The 21,295-nt window shown below is 40.1% G+C and overlaps 1 protein-coding gene across 1 annotated transcript; it reads left to right on the top strand.

The window, feature by feature from the left end:
* Window positions 1-460: 460 nt before the first annotated feature.
* On the top strand, window positions 461-20,203 carry LOC111573553 (segment polarity protein dishevelled homolog DVL-3). Its single transcript, XM_055012038.1, has 15 exons — window positions 461-869; window positions 4,685-4,754; window positions 7,345-7,475; window positions 7,563-7,657; window positions 7,755-7,899; window positions 12,047-12,143; window positions 12,421-12,490; window positions 14,042-14,181; window positions 14,278-14,354; window positions 15,660-15,727; window positions 15,805-15,885; window positions 15,963-16,097; window positions 16,186-16,353; window positions 16,833-17,015; window positions 17,854-20,203. Exons 1-15 carry the CDS (start codon window positions 694-696, stop codon window positions 18,150-18,152), a joined length of 1,935 nt encoding a protein of 644 aa, XP_054868013.1. The 5' UTR covers window positions 461-693; the 3' UTR covers window positions 18,153-20,203.
* The last annotated feature ends 1,092 nt before the right edge of the window (window positions 20,204-21,295 follow it).

Raw genomic sequence — 21,295 nt, forward strand, 5'->3', positions numbered from 1 at the left:
GTGGAAAAAAAGAAATGTTAAAAATGTTTCTTAAGAACATTCACACAAAAAATCAACCAAGATCCAGTGTATTTTGCTGGATTTTGGTTGATTTTTATATGAATGTTCTTAAAGAAAATATTAGAAGTTTTGCTGATATATATGTAATCACTTTAGATATTTCTAGGATTTTTTTTTTGGAAGATTTTTACTCATTTTTTAAAAATATTTACAAGAATTTTCTTTGGGGGATTTTTTAAAAAAAATAAAACTTTCAAGGGAAACTTTTTTGGAATTTTCTTCCTGAAGGTTTTGCAAATTTTCATAAATTTAATTTTTTTTTCAGACAAGGAAATAACTTTTTTTTGCTGCCCGTAAATGAGGACAACAGGAGGGTTAAATGCTTTTTTCTTCATCTGCAGAGTCATCTGCTCTTATTTTGAAGGGTCCAGGAAGCAGTAGGCAGCGTCAGAGCGTTCGATTGACAGCTGGAGCAGACGGAGCATCACAGCAGCTGGAGACACATCTGGACCAGAACTGAGCGCGGAGCAGCCGGACGGACCGGGACGGACCGACCGAGACCGAGACCGGGCGGACGGACCGGAGGACCAACCGGAGGACCAACCGGAGGACCAACCAGCAGGTGTCTCTCCGCCTCCCCGCATCCTCTCCTCCAGGCCGGCGGCGGCTCCGGGGCCGGGCCGCCGGGGCTCCATGGGGGACAGCATGGCGGAGGAGACCCGGGTTATCTACCATCTGGACGACCAGGAGACCCCCTACCTGGTCCGGATTAACGTGCCCGCGCAGCGCGTCACCCTGGCCGACTTCAAGCAGGTCGTGAACAAACCGAACGTGAAATTCTTCTTCAAGTCGGTGGACGACGACTTCGGGTGAGAAAAGAAATAAATAATAAATCAAACACGTGTCACGGCTGCAGTCTGCCAATGAATATTAATAAGAAATGATAATAAAAAGCCTCATCAATTATCAACCAATCAGAAAGCTTTGAACTCAGAGCAGATTTAATTTAAATAAAGATTAGAGACTAAACTGTCATTTAGTGATCGGCAGGAAATTAAAACTGAATTAAAACATCAGTAAAATCAGATTTAAAACCTTCACCTTGTTCCACTTTAATGTTGAAAGTGTTTTCGGTTGTGTTGCTGTTGTGTTGCTGTTGTGTTGCTGTTGTGTTGCTGTGATATCATGTCTATCCGTCCTATCATGTCGTGTTTCGTCATATTGTATCAGATACATTCCAGATGTCATCACCATGACAACTCAGTTCTTCACTGTCAGGACTGAGAGTTCACTGTGGTGAAATATACAGAAATATAAGTATCATGGCTGATATCATGTTGTGTTGTATCGTGTTGTGTTGTATCATGTTATGTTGTGTTGTATCATGTTGTGTTGTATCATGTTGTGTTGTATCATGTTGTGTTGTATCGTGTTGTATCATGTTATGTTGTGTTGTATCACGTTGTGTTGTATCGTGTTGTATCGTGTTGTATCGTGTTGTGTTGTATCATGTTATGTTGTGTTGTATCATGTTGTGTTGTATCGTGTTGTGTTGTGTTGTATCATGTTGTGTTGTATTGTATCATGTTGTGTTGTATCGTGTTGTATTGTATCATATTACGTTGTGTTGTGTTGTATTATGTCATGTCGTTGTGTCACATTGTATTGTATAGCATTGTGTTGTATCGTATTGTTTTGTGTTGCATTGTATTATATTGTGTGCTACCACATCGTATTGTGTAGTATTGTGTTGTGTCATGTCGTATTGTGCTGTATTGTGTTGTGTTTTCATTATCGTGTCACACTGTGTCATTGTGTCGCATCGTGTTGTATCTCGTTGCTTTGTATCATTTTGTGCTGTTGCATTGTTTCACGTGTTGTGTATCAGATTGTGTTGTGTTACATCATATCATGACGTATCGTACTGTCTCATCGTGTGTTGTGTTGTTTATGTTGTGTAGTATTATATTGTGTAATGTCGAGATGTATCCTGTTGTATTGTATAGTACTGAGTCATGTTGTGTTGTATGACGCTGTGCTGTGTCATGGTTTCTCATTGTGTCACGTCTTGTCGTATTGTTCAGTTTGTGTTGAGTTGTGTGTTTTATGTGTATAGATTCAGACTGAAAACATCAAACTAAAACTCTATGAAGAGAACACAGGTTTGATTAGACGTAAATCCATTAACGTGCAGTAAATTCAAACACATTAACATTCTCCACATGTTCACGTGTGCAGGAGCAGCAGGCGTGTTCAGTTTGTTCATGTATGTCGACGTATTAAACATGCAGCATGTGTTCGTATAGATCTGGGTCACTTTGCGTCTCTATTTTTATCCTCTACCTTCCGTTTTGTTGATCCGTCCGTCGTACCGTCAGGATATTTTTACAGCCAAAGACGAGATGGAAGTTTAATAATCGGAGCATTCATTTAATCCCTGCCGACCGCCAGCTTATATAACAGACTGTATCTGTTCAAACCAAAAGCTCTTTAATATTCTCTCTGATGAAATCCTGCTGCAGAGGAGCTGAGCCGCTCCAGCTGAGGCTTTGTTCGCCGTCGGCCCTCCAATAATCCTCAGTATTGATCCGATCAGTCGGCCTGGTTAGGATCAGCAGAGTAGAGCAGCTGGACGACCACAGGAGGAAATTAAAGGATTCCACACAATGTTTGTGTTGTTTTGTTCACTTAACATCAGTGTGTAAATAAAGTTTACCCACTCAAATGCTATTAAATAATAATAGTAATAAAATAAAAATACTGCAAATATGTTAAAACAATGTTAATATAATTACCTAAATAAGCAACTAATGCGATTTATGTTACTTTAGTACAACTACTATAAAGTATTAGCCTCAAATTATAAAGTACCATCAGTAAAAGTAGCGACGATAAGGAAAGATCGGCCCACATTTATTTACAGTAAAGGCAGTCCTCAGCTCGTTCTTACCGCCCGACTTAAGTCGATTTTCGCCATAAGTCGGAACTCCATCAGAAGAGTCTGACTTACACTTGAGAGCCATAATAAAGGGCAAAAAGTTGGTGAATATAACACAATCCAAGGTGGCATACAACCAGAGAATGTAAACAAAGCCGTCTTATAGTGCCATGTGACGACATATTCGTCTGTTGGCCAACTAGTTCTACATAACCAGTTCGAACGAAACGCCGTATGTCGTAAACCAAGGATCCACCCGTATCCAGTTCCGACGTAACAACAAAACGCCGTAGGTCGAGGATGTTGTAAACCAAGGACCACCTGTATATCTCAGAAGTGAGGACATCAGTGCAAAGATAGATAGACAGACAGTCACACAGATAGACTGATACTTCATTAATTCCGAGGGAAATTCAAATGCTCACGACAATACCGTTTCAATTTAAAAGACTCTAAATGTAAAAGTAATCTGATTACAGTAATCTGATTACTTCCAAATTGAACAGTAGAGTATTACCTCTGATGTCACATTATAAACTGACAGTTTACATTCACGATATTATAAATACGGTATCGATACCATCACATTTCCCCCTATGTTTTTCCTATCAGGACGATGCATCTACTGTGGTGGTACTGGTCAAGTTCACACCAAACTTGATTTCATCTAACCAAAGAAGGTTCTCCCAACATTCATCAGGCTTCTTTTGGTGTTCTTTAGAAAAGTTTCATGTGGAAATTTTGTGCCAAAGAGCAAATAAAGTTTTTATTTTTTGATGTTGTCCATAGAGGTTGATGTTCTGAGCTTCACAGAAACTCTGATTTTCATTGATAACCCCTGAACCAAGTCTGAAGCAGCTGCCGTCTGCTTTCACAGCTACATGGTGAAAGTAGTTCACTGTCTGTGGAGTCATTTTAGCAGGACAACCACTGCAGCCCTGATTAGTGGAACTACATCTCCTTCTGTACATCCTGATGACTGCTGACACTGTAATTTTTAGTTGATCTTCCTGGATTCTTTTCCATCATTGGGAAGTCTCACAGTCAGATTTTTCTGTCAGTTCTTTTCCATGTGGAGCCATGATGTAGACATAGATAGACACACATGATAGTAGTTATAATTATTTGACACTTAAGGGTGTACTGTTGTATGGAGTATTCTTAATACTTTCACTTGATGTAGTTACTGAGTGCCCCTCAGATGTGGATTTGCAATGATAATGATGATTATGAAGGTGATGATGATGAAGATGATGCTGATGATGTTGTTGATGATGATGTTGATGATGATGAAGATGATGATGATGATGTTGATGATGATGAAGATGATGATGGTGATGATGAAGAAGAAGAAGATGATGATGATGATGATGATGATGAAGATGATGATGATGAGGATGATGATGAAAATGTTGATGATGAAAATGAAGATGATGATGATGATGATGATGTTGATGATGGTGATGATGATGATGATGATGATGATGATGATGGTGATGATGATGATGATGATGATGATGATGATGATGATGATGATGATGAAGATGATGATGATGATGATGATGATGATGATGATGATGATGATGAAGAAGATGATGATGATGAGGATGATGATGATGAAAATGTTGATGATGATGAAAATGAAGATGATGATGATGATGATGTTGATGATGGTGATGAAGATGATGATGATGATGATGGTGATGATGATGATGATGATGATGAAGATGATGATGTGTGTTACAGGGTGGTTAAAGAGGAGATCAGTGATGATGATGCCAGGCTGCCTATTGTGAACGGACGAGTCGTTTGTTGGGTAAGAAACACCTATCTGTATGTCTACCTTAACCTACCCTTAAACTAACCTTAACCTACAGTGGTGGAAAAAAATGTTCGGACACCCCATGCATTTGCGAAATATTGCTTTAAGAATCACTCTTAGGTCTTCAATTGTAATTTCTTTTAGTACAGTCACAGACAAAATACTAAACAAATCCTAAAAAAGCCATTAAAAACTAAAAATTGATTGGTTCCATAAAAATCCATAAGGAATGTTGAGTATTGGGTATTTTTGGTTCCAGCGATCCACTAATGAAGGTCATGCTTTTTATTAAAAGACACAATTTTTGTTGCCGTGCTTGGTGTCTATATAAAGCCAGCACATTAGAAAGTTCTTCAGAGACAAAAACTGTGTACCTGGTTATACAACCAAAGAACCTAATGCAGGAAACACACCTGAAGATGCAGATTGTGAACCAGGAAGGGTCCAGCTGCCTCCAGATAGCCAGAAAGTGCAGATGCAGTCCTTCAGCAGTTGGATACACTCTGCAGATATACAGATGAACCAGCAGCTTGGAAGACAAACCAAGATCTGGGTGTCCAAGGGTTTCTTCAGCAAGAAATGACCTCATCCTGATCCGCATGTGCAGGAAAACCCACCAAATGACATCACAGGAGCTTCAGCAGCAGTGGTCAAACCAAACTGGTCTTCAATGTTCCACCTGCACTGCACATGGTTGACTTTTAGATCATGGCTTCAGGTCCTACAAGGCTGTCTAGAAGCCCCTGGTCAATGAGAGCACACAAGAACTGGGCAGCCAGGAACTGGAAGAAGATTCTGTGGTCAGATGAGTCCAGTTTCCAGCTTTATCTTCCTCCTGCTAATGTGAGGGTACACAGAAGGCCAGGAGAAGCATTATCTCCAGCATGTACAGCATCTACTGTCAAGCATGGTGGAGGCAGTATCATGGTTTGGGGATGCATGAGTGCTGCTGGTGTTGGTCATCTCACATTGAATTCTGCCTAACCTTAACCTAACTTGAACATAACCTTAATCTAACCTAAATCTAACCTTAACCTGACCTTAATCTAACCTTAACATAACCTAAATCTAACCTTAACCTAATCTTAACCTAACCTTAACCTAACCTTAACCTAACCTTAATCTAAACTTAATCTAATCATAACATAACCTAAATCTAACCTTAACCTAACCTTAATCTGACCTTAACATAACCTAAATCTAACCTTAACCTAATCTTAACCTAACCTTAAACTAACCTTAACATAACCTTAACTTAACCTAACCTTAACTTTAACATAACCTTAACCTAACCTCAATTTAACCTCAACCTAACCTTAGTGTACCCTTAACCCAGTGTTTGTCAAATAGTGGGGCGTGGCCCCCTGGGGGGGCGCAGAGGCATGTCGGGGGGGGCGCGGGCGACTGGGAGGAAAAGGTTCTTCAACACAGAACTAATTAGCTGAACTATTGTTTTAACGTCGGCCTGTTTTTCACGGCGTACAACAATACTGAAATTGTGCTGGCCCCATAGACTGTATATGCCATGGATATAAATAATAATAATGATCTTCTATATATATCAATGGTATATGCACTGGCCATTCAGACTCTGAAGTACAGACTCCTGAGAACAGGAGAACACATCGTTAATGTGCAGTCGGAACACCAGCGTACTTGATCACGTCACGTACTCGGCTCATCTTCTCCGATTATTTTTAACCAGCAATGTCAAACATACAGCCTGTGGGCCAAAACCGGCCCACCAGACGGTCCATTTCGGCCTGCGGGACGACTTTACAAATGATAAAAATTACAACAACATTAACTGTAAATTGTAAATTTGTAAAACTGTAAATTTAAAATAATTTCTAGAACTTGACAAGTTGTTCACATCATGAAGTAAAATACTGGATTGTTCAGTTGCAGATACCTGTGACTGAATGTTTTGTGTTTTTGTAGATAAACTGTTATCTGGCAGTTACAATGCATGTGTAAATGATGAACTGAGGTATAATAGGTTACTGTTGAAATTGAACTTGTTTTCCTTAAGAAATTTCAGGTTCATAATATTTTGTAAAAAGATACTTCATTAAATGTGAACATTTTCAGAATGTACTTTTTTTTTTTAACTAAAACAAAGGGGAAAAGTTGAAGTTGTGGTTATTTATAGGTTATTATGCTGTGATTTTACTGGTGGGGCCCACTGGAGATCAGATTGGATTTATGTGGTCCCTGGACTAAAATGAGTTTGACACCCGTGATCTTTATATATATATATATATATATATATATATATATATATATATATATATATATATATATATATATATATATATATATATATATATATACATGCACAAAGTTTTGGGGGGGCACGAAAGTTTTTTGTCCTCCGAAGGGGGGCCTGACAGAAAAAATTTGAGAACCACTGCTTTAACCTAACCTTAATCTAACCTTAATATAACCTTAACCTAACCTTAACTTGACCTTAGTCTAACCTTAATCTAACCTTAACCTAACGTGTCCGTACGTTAGTAGAGCAGGTAGCCCAGGGTCTAACCAGGTTTCCTCAGGTGTTCATCGTGTCACTTCATGTCTGCAGCTCGTGTCGTCAGACTGTCAGCCAGATTTCAGGGGCTCAGATATCCAGTCTATAGCTACGCCCACCTGTTTGGCCCCGCCCCCCATAGAGAGGACAGGTGGGATCGGAGACTCCAGACCTCCATCCTTCCAGTGAGTACACCTGAATACACACTGTATACTTACAGTACTACGCAGTACATGTACAGTACGTGTTGTGTTTGTGTTTATGTGTGTCAGTGCTGCTGCCGTCGGCCATGACGACCTGCAGGGGTCAGAGGTCAAACCTGCCGTTTCACCTGGAGAGAGACAGAGGAGAGACGGGGGCGAGAGAGGTAAGACAACACAGACAGAAACAGAGAGAGAGAGACAACAATAAAACACACAACAGCACCTTACATCCGTGTTTCTGGTTGGCTGCTGTCTCTGCAGGTGGACGTCTGAATGGACACGCCCACCAACCAACTGATAAGAAAGGGGCGGGGCCAAAAAGTGGAGGTGACAGCTCATCGACCCAACAGAGCAGTGAGTTGGAGACGACGAGTTTCTGTTCATCTGAGGAAGACTCAGGAGGAAGGTCAGAAACACACACGAATACTACACACAGACACACACACATAGAAATAGTACACAACCACACCCACAAATACTACACAACCAGACACACACACACATACAAATATTACACAACCAGACACACACACAGAAATACTACACAACCAGACACACAAATACTACACAGACACACACACGTACAAATACTACACAACCAGACACACACACACAAATACTACACAACCAGACACAAAAATGTACAAATACTACACAACCAGACACACACACAGAAATACTACACAACCAGACACACAAATACTACACAGACACACACACGTACAAATACTACACAACCAGACACACACACACAAATACTACACGACCAGACACAAAAACGTACAAATACTACACAACCAGACATACACACAGAAATACTACACAACCAGACACACAAATACTACACAACCAGACACAAAAACGTACAAATACTACACAACCAGACACACAGAGATACAAATACTACACACAGACACACAAATACTACACAACCAGACACACACACGTACAAATACTACACAACCAGACACACACACACATACAAATACTACACACAGACACACAAATACTACACAACCAGGAACACAAATGCAACAGAACCAGATACACAAATACTACACACAGACACACAAATACTACACAACCAGACATACAAATACTACACAACCAGACACACACATGTACAAATACTACACAACCAAACACACCACTGCTACACAAAGACACACACACATACAAATACTGCCCACAGACACACAAATACAACACAATCAGACATACAAATACTACACAACCAGGTACACAAATGCAACACAACCAGATACACAAATACTACACACATACACATCCAAATGCTACACACAGACACACAAATCACACACAGATATACAAATACTACACAACCAGACACACAAATACTACACAACCAGGCACACGAATACTACACGCAGACACACACACATAGACATACTACACAACCAGACACACAAATACTACACAGCCAGACACGCACACGTACAAATACTACACAACCAGACACACAAATACTACAGAACCAGACACACACACCTACAAATACTACACAACCAGACACACACACACATACAAATACTACACACAGACACACAAATACTACACAACCAGGAACACAAATGCAACAGAACCAGATACACAAATACTACACACAGACACACAAATACTACACAACCAGGCATACAAATACTACACAACCAGACACACACATGTACAAATACTACACAACCAAACACACCACTGCTACACAAAGACACACACATACAAATACTGCCCACAGACACATACACATACAAATACTACACACAGACACATAAATACAACACAACCAGACATACAAATACTACACAACCAGGTACACAAATGCAACACAACCAGATACACAAATACTACACACATACACATCCAAATGCTACACGCAGACACACAAATCACACACACAGATATACAAATACTACACAACCAGACACACAAGTACTACACACAGATACACACACATACAAATACTTCACACAGCCACACAAATACTACACACAGGCACACAAATACTACACAACCAGACACACACACACACATACACACAAACGGCCAAGCTAACCATCTGTGCGAAGCTAAGCTAACTGTTCTCCCCTGTCTCCAAACTTTGAATTAAGTTAGGCTAAGAATTTCCCTTGTTTTCAGTCTTTGTCTTCAAGCTAGGCTGTGCTAGGTTAGGCTAACAGTTCATGCTAAGCTAACTGTTCGCCTCTGTCTCCAGTCTTTGTGCTTAGCAAGGCTAACTGGTTTTCCTGTTTTCAGTCTTTTAGGTTTAGTAGGTAGTAGTCTTTTAGTAGGTTAACAGTGGCCCCTTGCTTCCAGTTTCTCTGCTAAGCTAAGCTAACCATTTTTTTCTACTGTCCATGTTTGTGCTAAGCTAGGCTAACACAGTTTCCCTCTGTTTTTAGTCTTTCTATCATGCTAGGCTAACAGTTTCCCCCTTGCTTCTAGTCTAGCTAATCGTTCTCCCTTATCTCCAGTCTGTGTCCTAAGGTAGGCTTACAGTTTCCCCCTGTATTCAATCTTTGTGCCATGGTAGAATAACAATAGCCTATTGCTTCCAATTTTTGTGCTAAGCTAAGTTAATGATTTCCTTCTGCTGTACATCCTTGTGCTACACTAAGCTAACATTTCCCCTCTGTCTTCAGTCCTTATGATAAGCAAGACTAACAGTTCACAAGTATTTTCAGTCCTCGTCCTAAGCTAGGCTAGCAGTTTCCCTCTGCTTCCAGTCTTTGTGCTAAGCTAGGCTAACAGTTTCCTTCTACTTTCAGTCCTTGTGCTAAGCTATTTCGATGGTTTCCTTCTGCTTCCTATCTTGGTGCTAGGCTAGGCAAAGAGTTTCCCTATGCTTCTTATCTTTGTGCTAAACTCAGCTAGCAGTTTTCCTCTGCCACCAGTTTATATGCTAAGCTAGGCAAAGAGTTGCCCTATGCTTCTTATCTTTGTGCTAAACTCAGCTAGCAGTTTTCCTCTGCCACCAGTTTATATGCTAAGCTAGGCTAAGAGTTTTTCTTTGTTTTCATTTTTTGTGTTCAGGTAGCCGAACAGTTTCCCTCTGCTTCCAGCCATTATGCTAAGCTAAGCTAAAAGTTTCCCTCTGCTTTCTGTCTTTTTGCTAAGCGAGGCTAACAGTTTCAGTTTCTTTTAAGTGTTTGTGCTAAGCTAGGCTAACAGGTTTCACCTGTTCTCAGTCTTTGTGCTAAGCTAGGCTAATCATAGGGATACGCTGAAGGATGAAATGTTGAACTGTCCCTTTAAGAGCTCTGAACGTAAACACACTGTCATGTGACTCCATGACATCATCAACAGTGCTCCCTGTGATTGGTCAGTTCATTGACGCTCACCTGCCCTCAGGGCGTCTTCTTCTGCTCTAGTAAACCCGTTCATTCTCCATCCTCCTCCTGCTGCTCTGATTGGCTGCTGCTGGTCATGTGACCGGCGGTGCAGTTTGTATTGTCCCACAGATAAAAGCGTCCCTGTTGATCTGAGAGCAGAAATAATGTTCCAGAGACTCAGACGCTGCTTCTGATTCATCTTTACATCAAAAACTACATTTTTATTTTTCAGTCAATCCTCTTTTCTTACACTTTACAACCATTTTTAACTTCCTGTTACATTTTTGGATTTTTACAGTTTTGTATCTGATTTTACAAATTTATATTTATATTTTAAATATTTTCACAGGTATGTAGATACGACATGTTCTGATATTCACTTTGATTTTTAAACACTTTCACTTTGTCCTAATCTGCATATTTAAAAGTTGCATGATTTATTTTAATTGTTAATTTTTGTTATTGTTTTTGTTTTAATAATAATAATGATGATGATAATAATAATAATAATAATAATAATAATAATAATAATAATAATAATAATAATAATAATAATAATAATAATAATAATAATAATAATAACAATAGTGTTAAAGTCGACTAATTTCTAATATATTATTTTTATTGTTTTATTTTGTAATTGCAAGATTTCTTTTTTTTATTTTATTGTCTTTTGGGTGACATTTTATTTTCAAAATTTTCCATGTTTTAATTTTTTTAAAATTTTTGCTGTAATGTTTTTAAGATATACCATTTCAATTTTAAAAAAATCATTCTATCTCTTACACTCCATAATGATATTATTGATTAAATTATTATTTTTTATCACAATTTTTAATATAGGTTTCTGTTTTTTATTTTGCTCATAATTTTGTGAATAATTTTTATTAAAAAATACACATTTTCAAATGTATTTTTAATATTTTTTTTATTGCTGTAAAATTTTGCTTTTTGAGGTTATATTAGATTTATTTTTTAAACTTTTATTTATATAATAACTTTATTAAGATGTATTGTTTTAGTAATTATTATTTATTTTAATATAATATTATTGTTTTTTTTTTAAACTCTCATCATTTTTCTTTTTTATTAGGCTCACTTGCTTTTTGTTTTTTTGTTTAAAATCTCTCTGATTGGGCCATCACCTTGTTGCTTCGTAACCACAAACTCAGTCAGGTGTGTCTCCCCTCTGTGATGTCACACCAGGTTCAGCCAATCAACAGAGCAGAGCAGTTCCTTGCCACGACTCATCAGGCGACAACGCCGCCGCCACCGGAAACCAAAAACGCCACGGATGGAGAGGGTAAACACACACACACACACACACACACGCACGCGAACACACACACACTCACATCCAGAGTTTTGTTGTTTTATATATAAAATCTATCACTGATTTCACCTTATCAAATCAAACGGTTCAGTTTAGTCTCTGATCTGATCTGATCTGTCCTTCGTCTTCCTGTCAACCCGTCTCTCTCTCTCTGTCCTTCTGTAACTCTCTGTAACTGTCTCTCTGTGTCTCTGTCTCTCTGTCTGTCCTATACCTGTCTATAACTGTCCGTCTGTCTGTCTGTCAGTCTGTGTCTTTCAGCAGTGTCACTGACTCCACCATGTCGCTCAACATCATCACTGTAACCCTCAACATGGGTGAGTACAGACCAGGTTCAAGACCTTTATAGACCGGGTCCACCAGAGTCTAGACCAGGTCCACCAGGGTCTAGACCAGGTTCAAGACCTTTATAGACCGGGTCCACCAGAGTCTAGACCAGGTTCAAGACCTTTATAGACCGGGTCCACCAGAGTCTAGACCAGGTTCAAGACCTTTATAGACCGGGTCCACCAGAGTCTAGACCAGGTTTAATACGTTTATTGACCGGGTCCACCAGAGTCGAGACCAGGTCCACCAGAGTCTAAACCAAGTCCACCAGACCATACTGCGTCATCCACATACTAGTCCAGGTCCACCACATTCTTGTTCATGTCCATCACACGCTAGACCACATCCACCACATTCAGGACAAGGTCCAATGCATTCTAGACCAGGTTCACCACGTTCAAGACCAGGTCCACCAGAGTCTTGTCCAGGTTCACTACGGTCTAGGGCAGGTCCACCACATTCTAGATCAGGTCCATCATATTTTAGTCTATGTCCACCTCATTTTAGACCATGTCCGCCACCCTTAAGACCAGGTTCACTCTACTAAAACATGTCTTCCACATACTAGACCAAATCCACCAGATTTCAGACTTGATTGTCTGCATTCCAGACAACGTTCACTGCACTCCAGACCAAGTGCACCACATTCTGGACCGGGTCCTTTACACACTAGACCAGATCACCACATTCTAGACCAGGTCTGCCATGTTGTAGACCAGGTCTACCATGTTGTAGACCAGGTCTACCACACTCTAGACTAGGTCCACCACTTCAAAAATCAAGTTCACTACATGGTAGACCAGGTCCAATGGATTCTAGTTCCAATCTACCACATGATAGACCAAATTAATCTATTCCAATCTACGGCCACCACACTCAGAACAAGGCCCAATGCATTCCAGACCAGGTTCACCCCATTTCAGAGCAGGTCTACCACATTCTAAACTAGATCCACCACATTTAGGACGGGGTCTCCATCCACTAGACCTGGCCTACCACATTCTAGATCCAGTCCATCACACTCTAGACCAGGTCTACAATATTCTAGACCAGATCCACCACATTCTAGACCAGGTTATTGACACTCTGGACTATCAGGTCTAAGTATCTTCAGACATTTTAGTTTTGGAAAATGGAAGTCAAGAAAAGTTTTCTGGAGGTCTGTTGGGTGTCAGGTCCACATTTTGTGATCTGGTTACATGAGGACTCAACTGTAGGGTGGTTTTATTTCACTGGAGTCAGTAGAATAATCTTTGTTTTACTAGATGTGTTAACCAGATGTGTTAACCAGATGTGTTAACCAGATGTGCAGCAAAATGGAGGCAGGAAGAGCAATTTGTGTTTATTTATCAACAAGCAGAAGAGAGTCACAGTAAAGTTATATCTGAAACCACCATAAGTTTACAGTTCACAGTTTATTTACTCTTTGTACTGAGTTCTGTCCATCAATCCATCTGTCCATCTGTCTGTTCATCTGTCTGTCTGTCCATCTATCCATCTGTCTGTCTGTCCATCTGTCTGTCTGTCCATCTGTCTGTCAGAGAGGTATAACTTCTTGGGCATCAGTATCGTGGGTCAGAGTAACGACCGAGGTGATGGAGGGATTTATATCGGCTCCATCATGAAGGGAGGAGCTGTGGCGGCGGACGGACGCATCGAGCCGGGAGACATGCTGCTGCAGGTACTGTATACTACTGATGTACTACATATGTACTACAGATACTGCTGCATATAGAATTTGGTATTTGTAATAATACTTCTTTCTTATGTCCTTCAGGTGAATGACATCAACTTTGAGAACATGAGTAACGACGACGCTGTTCGAGTCCTGAGAGAGATCGTCCACCAGCCAGGGTCACACTGATTTACTACTACTAATACTACTGCTACTACTACTACTAACACCAATACTACTACTACTACTGCAATTACTACTGTAGCTACTACCACCACTACAAGCACCATTATTACTACAGCTACCATCATACCTGTGCCTATTAGCATAACTACTACCACTAGTACTACTCCTAACACTGTAACTACTACTTCTACTAGCATCATAACTACTATGGCTAACACCATAAGTACCACTAAGTCTACTAACACCATAACTACTAATACATATTACTACTAATAATAATAACACTATAAGTACCACTACTAACACTACTGCTCACATCATTACTACTACCACTACAACCACTACTAACACAATAATTGCTACTGCTACTACAAATAACATAAGTAGTACTTCTACTACTACTGCTACATCATCATCAACTAGTACTTCTACTAGTAACACAATTACTACTACTAGCACCATAGGTACCACTGCTACTAGTACTGCTGCTTTTACTACTACTACTAACACCATTATTTTAACTACTACCGCTACTACTAACGCCATAAGTACCACTAGTACTAATACTGTGGCTACTATTACTACTAACACCATTACTACTACTACTACTACTATTTACACTATCAGTACTACTAGTATTTCTACCACTACCACTCCTACTAATACCATGACTACTACTTGAACTACTAACACCACAAGTACCACTACCACTACAAGTGCTCCTACTACTACTACCACTGCTACTAGCACTATTACAACTAGTACTGACATCATAACTACTATTACTATTGACACCATAACTACTACTACTACCGCCATAACAGCTACTGCTAACACAAACTATTACTACTACTAATGTATATCATAACTACCTACACCAATTATCAAACTACTACTACTGCTGCTACAACTGCTAACCCTATGACTGTTACTGCTACTACTAACCCCATAGTGACCGCTTCTACTACTGTTACTCTTACTAAAGTACTACTCGTACTACTAACACCAGAACTACTGCTACCCCTTAAAAAGAAGTACAAAGATCTTAAAAATACTGAATGAGGAATTGTCTGAATTTGAGCTGATCTTTTATCATCACCTGGTGGTCAGTCGAGGTACTGCATTCTCAGAGAGCTGCCAGACTAACAGTGTTCTACATTTTAAAGTGTTTCTGATATTTAATACCTTTACATTAATGAAGTGGACAGAATATTAGGAACACTTTCTGGTACTGATGAGTCTCGACTTCACACCGTAAGATGAGATGTTTGACTGAATGTTTCTGTTTTCTGCTGCAGTCCAGTGACATTGACGGTGGCGAAGTGTTGGGATCCGAACCCGCGAGGCTGTTTCACGCTGCCCAGAAGTGAGTCAGCAACATTTACAGGTCACATGATTTATCTGATGCTTAGTAAAGTAATCTGATCTGGAATCCCTCCACAGGTGAGCCGGTGCGTCCCATCGACCCAGCTGCCTGGGTGTCCCACACCGCCGCCATGACGGGGAGTCTCCTCCCACATTACGGTACGACTCCCATCAGCCACTACAGCATATATCCACCCGTCATGTGACCATTAAATTATAATCTTTTGTTTTTCCAGGCATGCACGAAGAAAACCATCTGACCATCCACAGCGACATGACGGTGATTGTCAAGGCGATGGCCAATCCGGAGTCGGGCCTGGAGGTCCGGGACAGGATGTGGCTGAAGATCACCATCCCCAATGCCTTCATTGGTAGGACGGTCCAACAGAACCGAGGTTCTCAATGAGTCCATGAAGGAACCTAACTAACAGTCTGACTGCTGTTTCCTCCATCCTCCAGGTTCAGACGTGGTCAACTGGCTGCACCGAAACGTCGAAGGTTTCACCGACCGTCGCGAAGCTCGCAAGTACGCCGGGAACCTGCTGAAGGCCGGATTCATCCGACACACCGTCAACAAGGTCACCTTCTCCGAGCAGTGCTACTACGTGTTCGGAGACCTCTGTGGAGGTGAGGAAGTAAATAATCCGTAGTTAACCTGCTGGTTACCTGAACCACACCTCAGCCAAACTGGTGTCTGGAGCTACAGTACCCCTAGTGGCCACAAGATTGTGACAAAGGACTGAATGTCAGACTGTAAATTACATCAACCTTCCGAACTCTGAGCAGTTTCTGGGCGTTTTTCGGTCTGGTCACTAATACTGCATTTACCCTCTAATCCTACATTTACTCTCTAATACTACATTTACCCTCTAACACAATATCAAGTTTAGTGTCATTTTGGAGATTATTAAAAAAAATTAAGGTAAGCTTCAAACTGCTCAGCAGATTTTGGAGTTCAGACGGTTAATATCTCTTTTTTTAAGGTATTTTTTGCATGAAATTGAGATAGTAAAAACACAAAAACACTACATTTTCCAGATATTGTATTGCTAAAGCTTTAAGGGTTTCTCTGACTTTAAAGTCACTATTATCCTCCCTGTCCTCAGATATGGGTGGCCTGACTCTGCTGGACCAAGAGGGAGGCTCCAGTCGAGCAGGAGGATCCGACTGTGACCCCCCAGCTCCGGCCTTCCCTCACCAGTACCCCATCCCTCACCCCTACAGCTCGCCTCACCCTCTGCACCAGCTCCCAGCCTGGGGTGGAGGAGGAGGAAGTCAACACAGTGAAGGTAACAGTATGACATCATGGTTCAGTCCTTATAAATCAACCATTCACAGTCCGTCTAAAGCACTTGAGTTCTGGTTGGAGGTCATTTAGCGTCACAGAAGTCTTTTTCATGGTGCCTCTTCATTAGCTAAACTCACACAATGCTTTCTGCCTGGCATCATGAACTGTGGTCTGAGTGATGCCTCCTCTGGACTCTACAGTATTAAACAGTAAGAGGCTCCACCTGGTGGAACAACCAGGAAGTACAGCTGATCTATGATACATTTACTGACCTCATGTAGAGAAAACAGGTTATCTATGTCTTTTGGAGCTTGTGGAGCCTCAGTACACCCTACGTTTAACACTACATTTAGATTCTAACACTACATTTACCCTCAAATGCTACATTTACCCTCTAATGCTACATTTACCCTCTAACACTACATTTACCCTGTAACACTATATTTACCCTCTAACACTACATTTACCCTCTTACGCCACATTTACCCTCTAACACTACATTTACCCTGTAGCACTACATTTACCCTCTAGCACTACATTTACCTTCTAACGCTACATTTACCCTCTGACGCCACATTTACCCTCTAATACTACATTTACTTTCTAATATTACATTTATCCTCTAACACTACCTTTACCTTCTAACGGTACATGTGCACTGCATGTAGGAAAACGGTATTACATTTAGACTTATAAGATACCACCTATTAAATGACCTGGGTCAGATTGGGGGTAAAAACATTTGATCGGGACATTCGTAGTAAAACCATGTCAATAGATTGATTGACCCAGGTTTATTTTTCATGGATTGACCGTCATGTTTTAATGCGGTTTTACAGGAAGTCGCAGCAGTGGATCGAACTCTAGTGACGATCAGAAGCAGGAAGTAGGAGGAGCCAAAGGCAGTGAGTCAGATCCTCCCAAACTGGAAGCGAGTGCGTCACCTGACCAACAGCCGGCTGCCGAATCCCCTGGCAACAGCAGCGACCAGCGATCCCCTGCCTCCTTCTCCAGTCTCCAAGGTAACAACGATGTCCCGCCTCCACCTCGAGGTCCACACCACGAGCTCGCCACCTCGCGGCAGTCCTTCCGCTTGGCCATGGGAAACCCCAGCGACTTCTTCGTGGACGTCATGTGACCTCATGGGGACGGTGATTTCGGACATTTTTCAAGATTAGACTGAAAACTGTGAACTCAATCAGGGACACTTCTATTTATTTGATTTTAAATTTTATTTATTTAAACCAGACAAGACAGTTTATAGCTGATCGATATCGGCCAAAACCTAAGACCAATGCTTTGTTTACATTCACTGTAGCACAGGTGTGACTGATGTACTTCATAAGTGGAACTATATTCACAAATAACCCACTGATGACTCATTTATAGTGCTGGCAAAGCTGCAGATACACGATAAAGGCAACAATTAAAGCTGCTACAAGGGGTCCTCGGTTTACAACTTCATCGACCTATAGCGTTGCGTCATCGCGTCGGAACTAGTTACTGGAACTAGTTGACGATCAGAGTGGACGAATAGGTCGTCACGTGGCACTATAAGACGGCTTTGTTTACATTCTCTGGTTGTAGGCCACCTTGGATTGTGCTACATTCACCAACTTTTTGTCCTTCATTATGGCTCCTAAGCGTGAGAAGGACTCATCTGATGCTTCAAAGAAAAGGAAAGCCGTCTCCATGGAAGTGAAGTTAGATCTAATAAAACGCTCAGAACAGTGCGAAACACCGACAAACATCGGTCAAGTTGTAAAAACAGGTCAACATATTGTAGCGACCCTCTGTGATGAATGAGTGAGACTTTATCTGGTTCTCTGCTGGTTTATCGAACCTTCACACAGGCTACTGTGGGCCGTAGCCAACGCCAAAATAACTACAAAAACCCTGTAACTTAGCTCCAGAATTAGCCTCCGTTCCCAGCTCTCTCTACTGCTGACTCTCAGCCAATCAGAGGTGAGCTAGCTAAACATGACACGTTCACTGACATTAGGTAAATCTGGAACTGAACAATAAACATTGAAACCTCAACATCAGCAACAATATCAGTCCATTACATTATTGTGTTATCTTCTCGTAAAATGATTTATACATGCATGAAAGTTGTTGGTATTCACGACTTTGCCGAAGAACTGATTGATATCGTGATGCACGTAATGACTTTGGTTACATTTTCGTCGGAGTTCCAACTTACGGCGAAAATCGGCCTCTGATCGAATTCTGACGTAAGTTGAGGACCCCCTGTATACATGTCACTGGGATGTAGGAGTTATACCCTAATGGATCCAGGTTTTAATTAATACATGTGTGCTGGCTGGAGGTCATTAAGCCACACTAAAGACTTTGTCATGGTGCCCCTTTATTCACTAAACCACCATGATGCTTTAAAAAGGATCTACAGCTGATCCACAGAACTTGAAGTATGTATTATCCAAGAAAACGGAATCAAATTGGGAAAAATCAAGTGTCTCGGATCATTTCGGATGCAAAAAACAACTTTGGATGTCCCCGAGTTAAACTATCACACCTGAACCTGGTGTCCAATCAGAGAATCACTACTGAATCCCTGATTGAATCTTTTTAGGGAGTCCCTTTTTTGTTGGGGAAATGAAGATTTTACAGTTTCTTTTCACTCAGAATCAAACTGAACCAGGACACTGTGCTGCTTCACCACACGGACGATGCTTTGGAGTCTTGTAGCAGCTCCGGACGAGATGGATTTCACTTTATTTGTGCAGAGATTTGAGATTCCTGCATGAGTGTGAAGGTTTTGCTGTGACTCCTGAGAACATGATGATGTTTACTGTGTCGTGAAAAAGTGACAAACCAAAGTATCCTGATGGATGCAGAAGCTTCAGGTCACCCGATGCTGAGGACATGTGGACAAACCTGCAAGAAAACACAAGAAACATGAGTTTACTGAGATTAGAATCGAACAGTGTGACCAGTTTACACTCTCACTGATCTTTAACATCATCTTCAAACTACCAGAAATAAAAACAAATGTAACACAAACACATAAAACTTCATTTTCTGCTGCTCTCCATCCTCCAGACCTCCGTGTTTACTGTTGTACATTCAGGTGTGTTAATATGTGACACTGCTGATTTTATTTATAGACATTTTTATTCTGTCTTCACCTTCTTAAAGTGGAAAAACACAATAAAAATCTCAAATTAACCTCTGATTTATTTATTTTTCATTACAAATACGAATAATAATGTGCAGCTCCAGTGAGTTTGTTTGGATTTTTTTATTTAAAAGCTGAATTTTGGGTTTATTTTGTGATAAATATAGATTTTATTTTTGTAAAAACAGCGGAAATACCCTTTAAAGAGGATCCTGATGCTGTAACAACAGTTTTAATTGGCCCTAAAAGTACCAAAACTTCTCTGATGACTTCTCAAATGTTAATATTTGCTGATTTATATAATTATAAATTCATCAAAAGTGCTCTACATTTCCAATATTTTCTATTTTTCTTTCAGCAACCTTTTAGAATTTAGCTGTCAATTAAAATAATTTACATTTTCATTCAATAATTTGCTGTAAAATTGCAGAAGAATCAAAAACATTTCTGTGTATTTTCAGGTATTTTATGGCATCTTCAGGCGACACTATAAATTTCTATTGTCTGCCTGTTATTTAGCTATGATTACTATTTTTTAAGTGACCGTTATATTTTTTAATATGTTTTTGTGGCATTCTTGCTGCCAGATTTTCGCAATTTTTAAATTATTAGTAATATTTATTTTAGTTTTTGATCCTCTTTCTTAATTAGTTATTAGCTAATTAATGTATTTTTACCTTTGTTTTTCCATAATTAACAAACAGAAAATATCACAGAGGAGCTGTGAGGCTACAGACAATAACTACCATCATCATCATCATCAGTACACCTGACAGGTATTTTCTCTGATAACTGATCAGCTGTGTGAGAAGCTACTGCAAATGCACAAGATGAGATAAGATTAGATAATATGAGATAAGATGAGACGAGATGAAATGAGATGAGACAACATAAGATGAGATAAGATTAGATGAGATGAGATAACATGAGATGAGACGAGATGAGACTAGATATGATAAGATAGATAAGATGAGATGAAATGAGATAAGATGAGATGAAATAAGATGAGACGACATAAGATGAGATAAGATTAGATGAGATGAAATGAGATAAGATGAAATGAGATGAGATGAGACAACATAAGATGAGATAAGATGAGACTAGATATGATGAGACAAGATGAGATGTGATGAGATGAGATA

This window comes from Amphiprion ocellaris, chromosome 7, assembly GCF_022539595.1.
Source record: "Amphiprion ocellaris isolate individual 3 ecotype Okinawa chromosome 7, ASM2253959v1, whole genome shotgun sequence".
Taxonomy (NCBI): domain Eukaryota; kingdom Metazoa; phylum Chordata; class Actinopteri; family Pomacentridae; genus Amphiprion; species Amphiprion ocellaris.

What these genes read in the sequence shown, in the direction of transcription:
- LOC111573553 (XM_055012038.1), top strand. Translation starts at nt 694, where the DNA reads ATGGGGGACAGCATGGCGGAGGAGACCCGGGTTATCTACCATCTGGAC. An exon ending in TCGGTGGACGACGACTTCGG is followed by an intron (nt 870 to 4,684) that starts GTGAGAAAAGAA and finishes TGTGTGTTACAG; the next exon opens with GGTGGTTAAAGAGGAGATCA. An exon ending in CTGTTTCACGCTGCCCAGAA is followed by an intron (nt 15,728 to 15,804) that starts GTGAGTCAGCAA and finishes ATCCCTCCACAG; the next exon opens with GTGAGCCGGTGCGTCCCATC.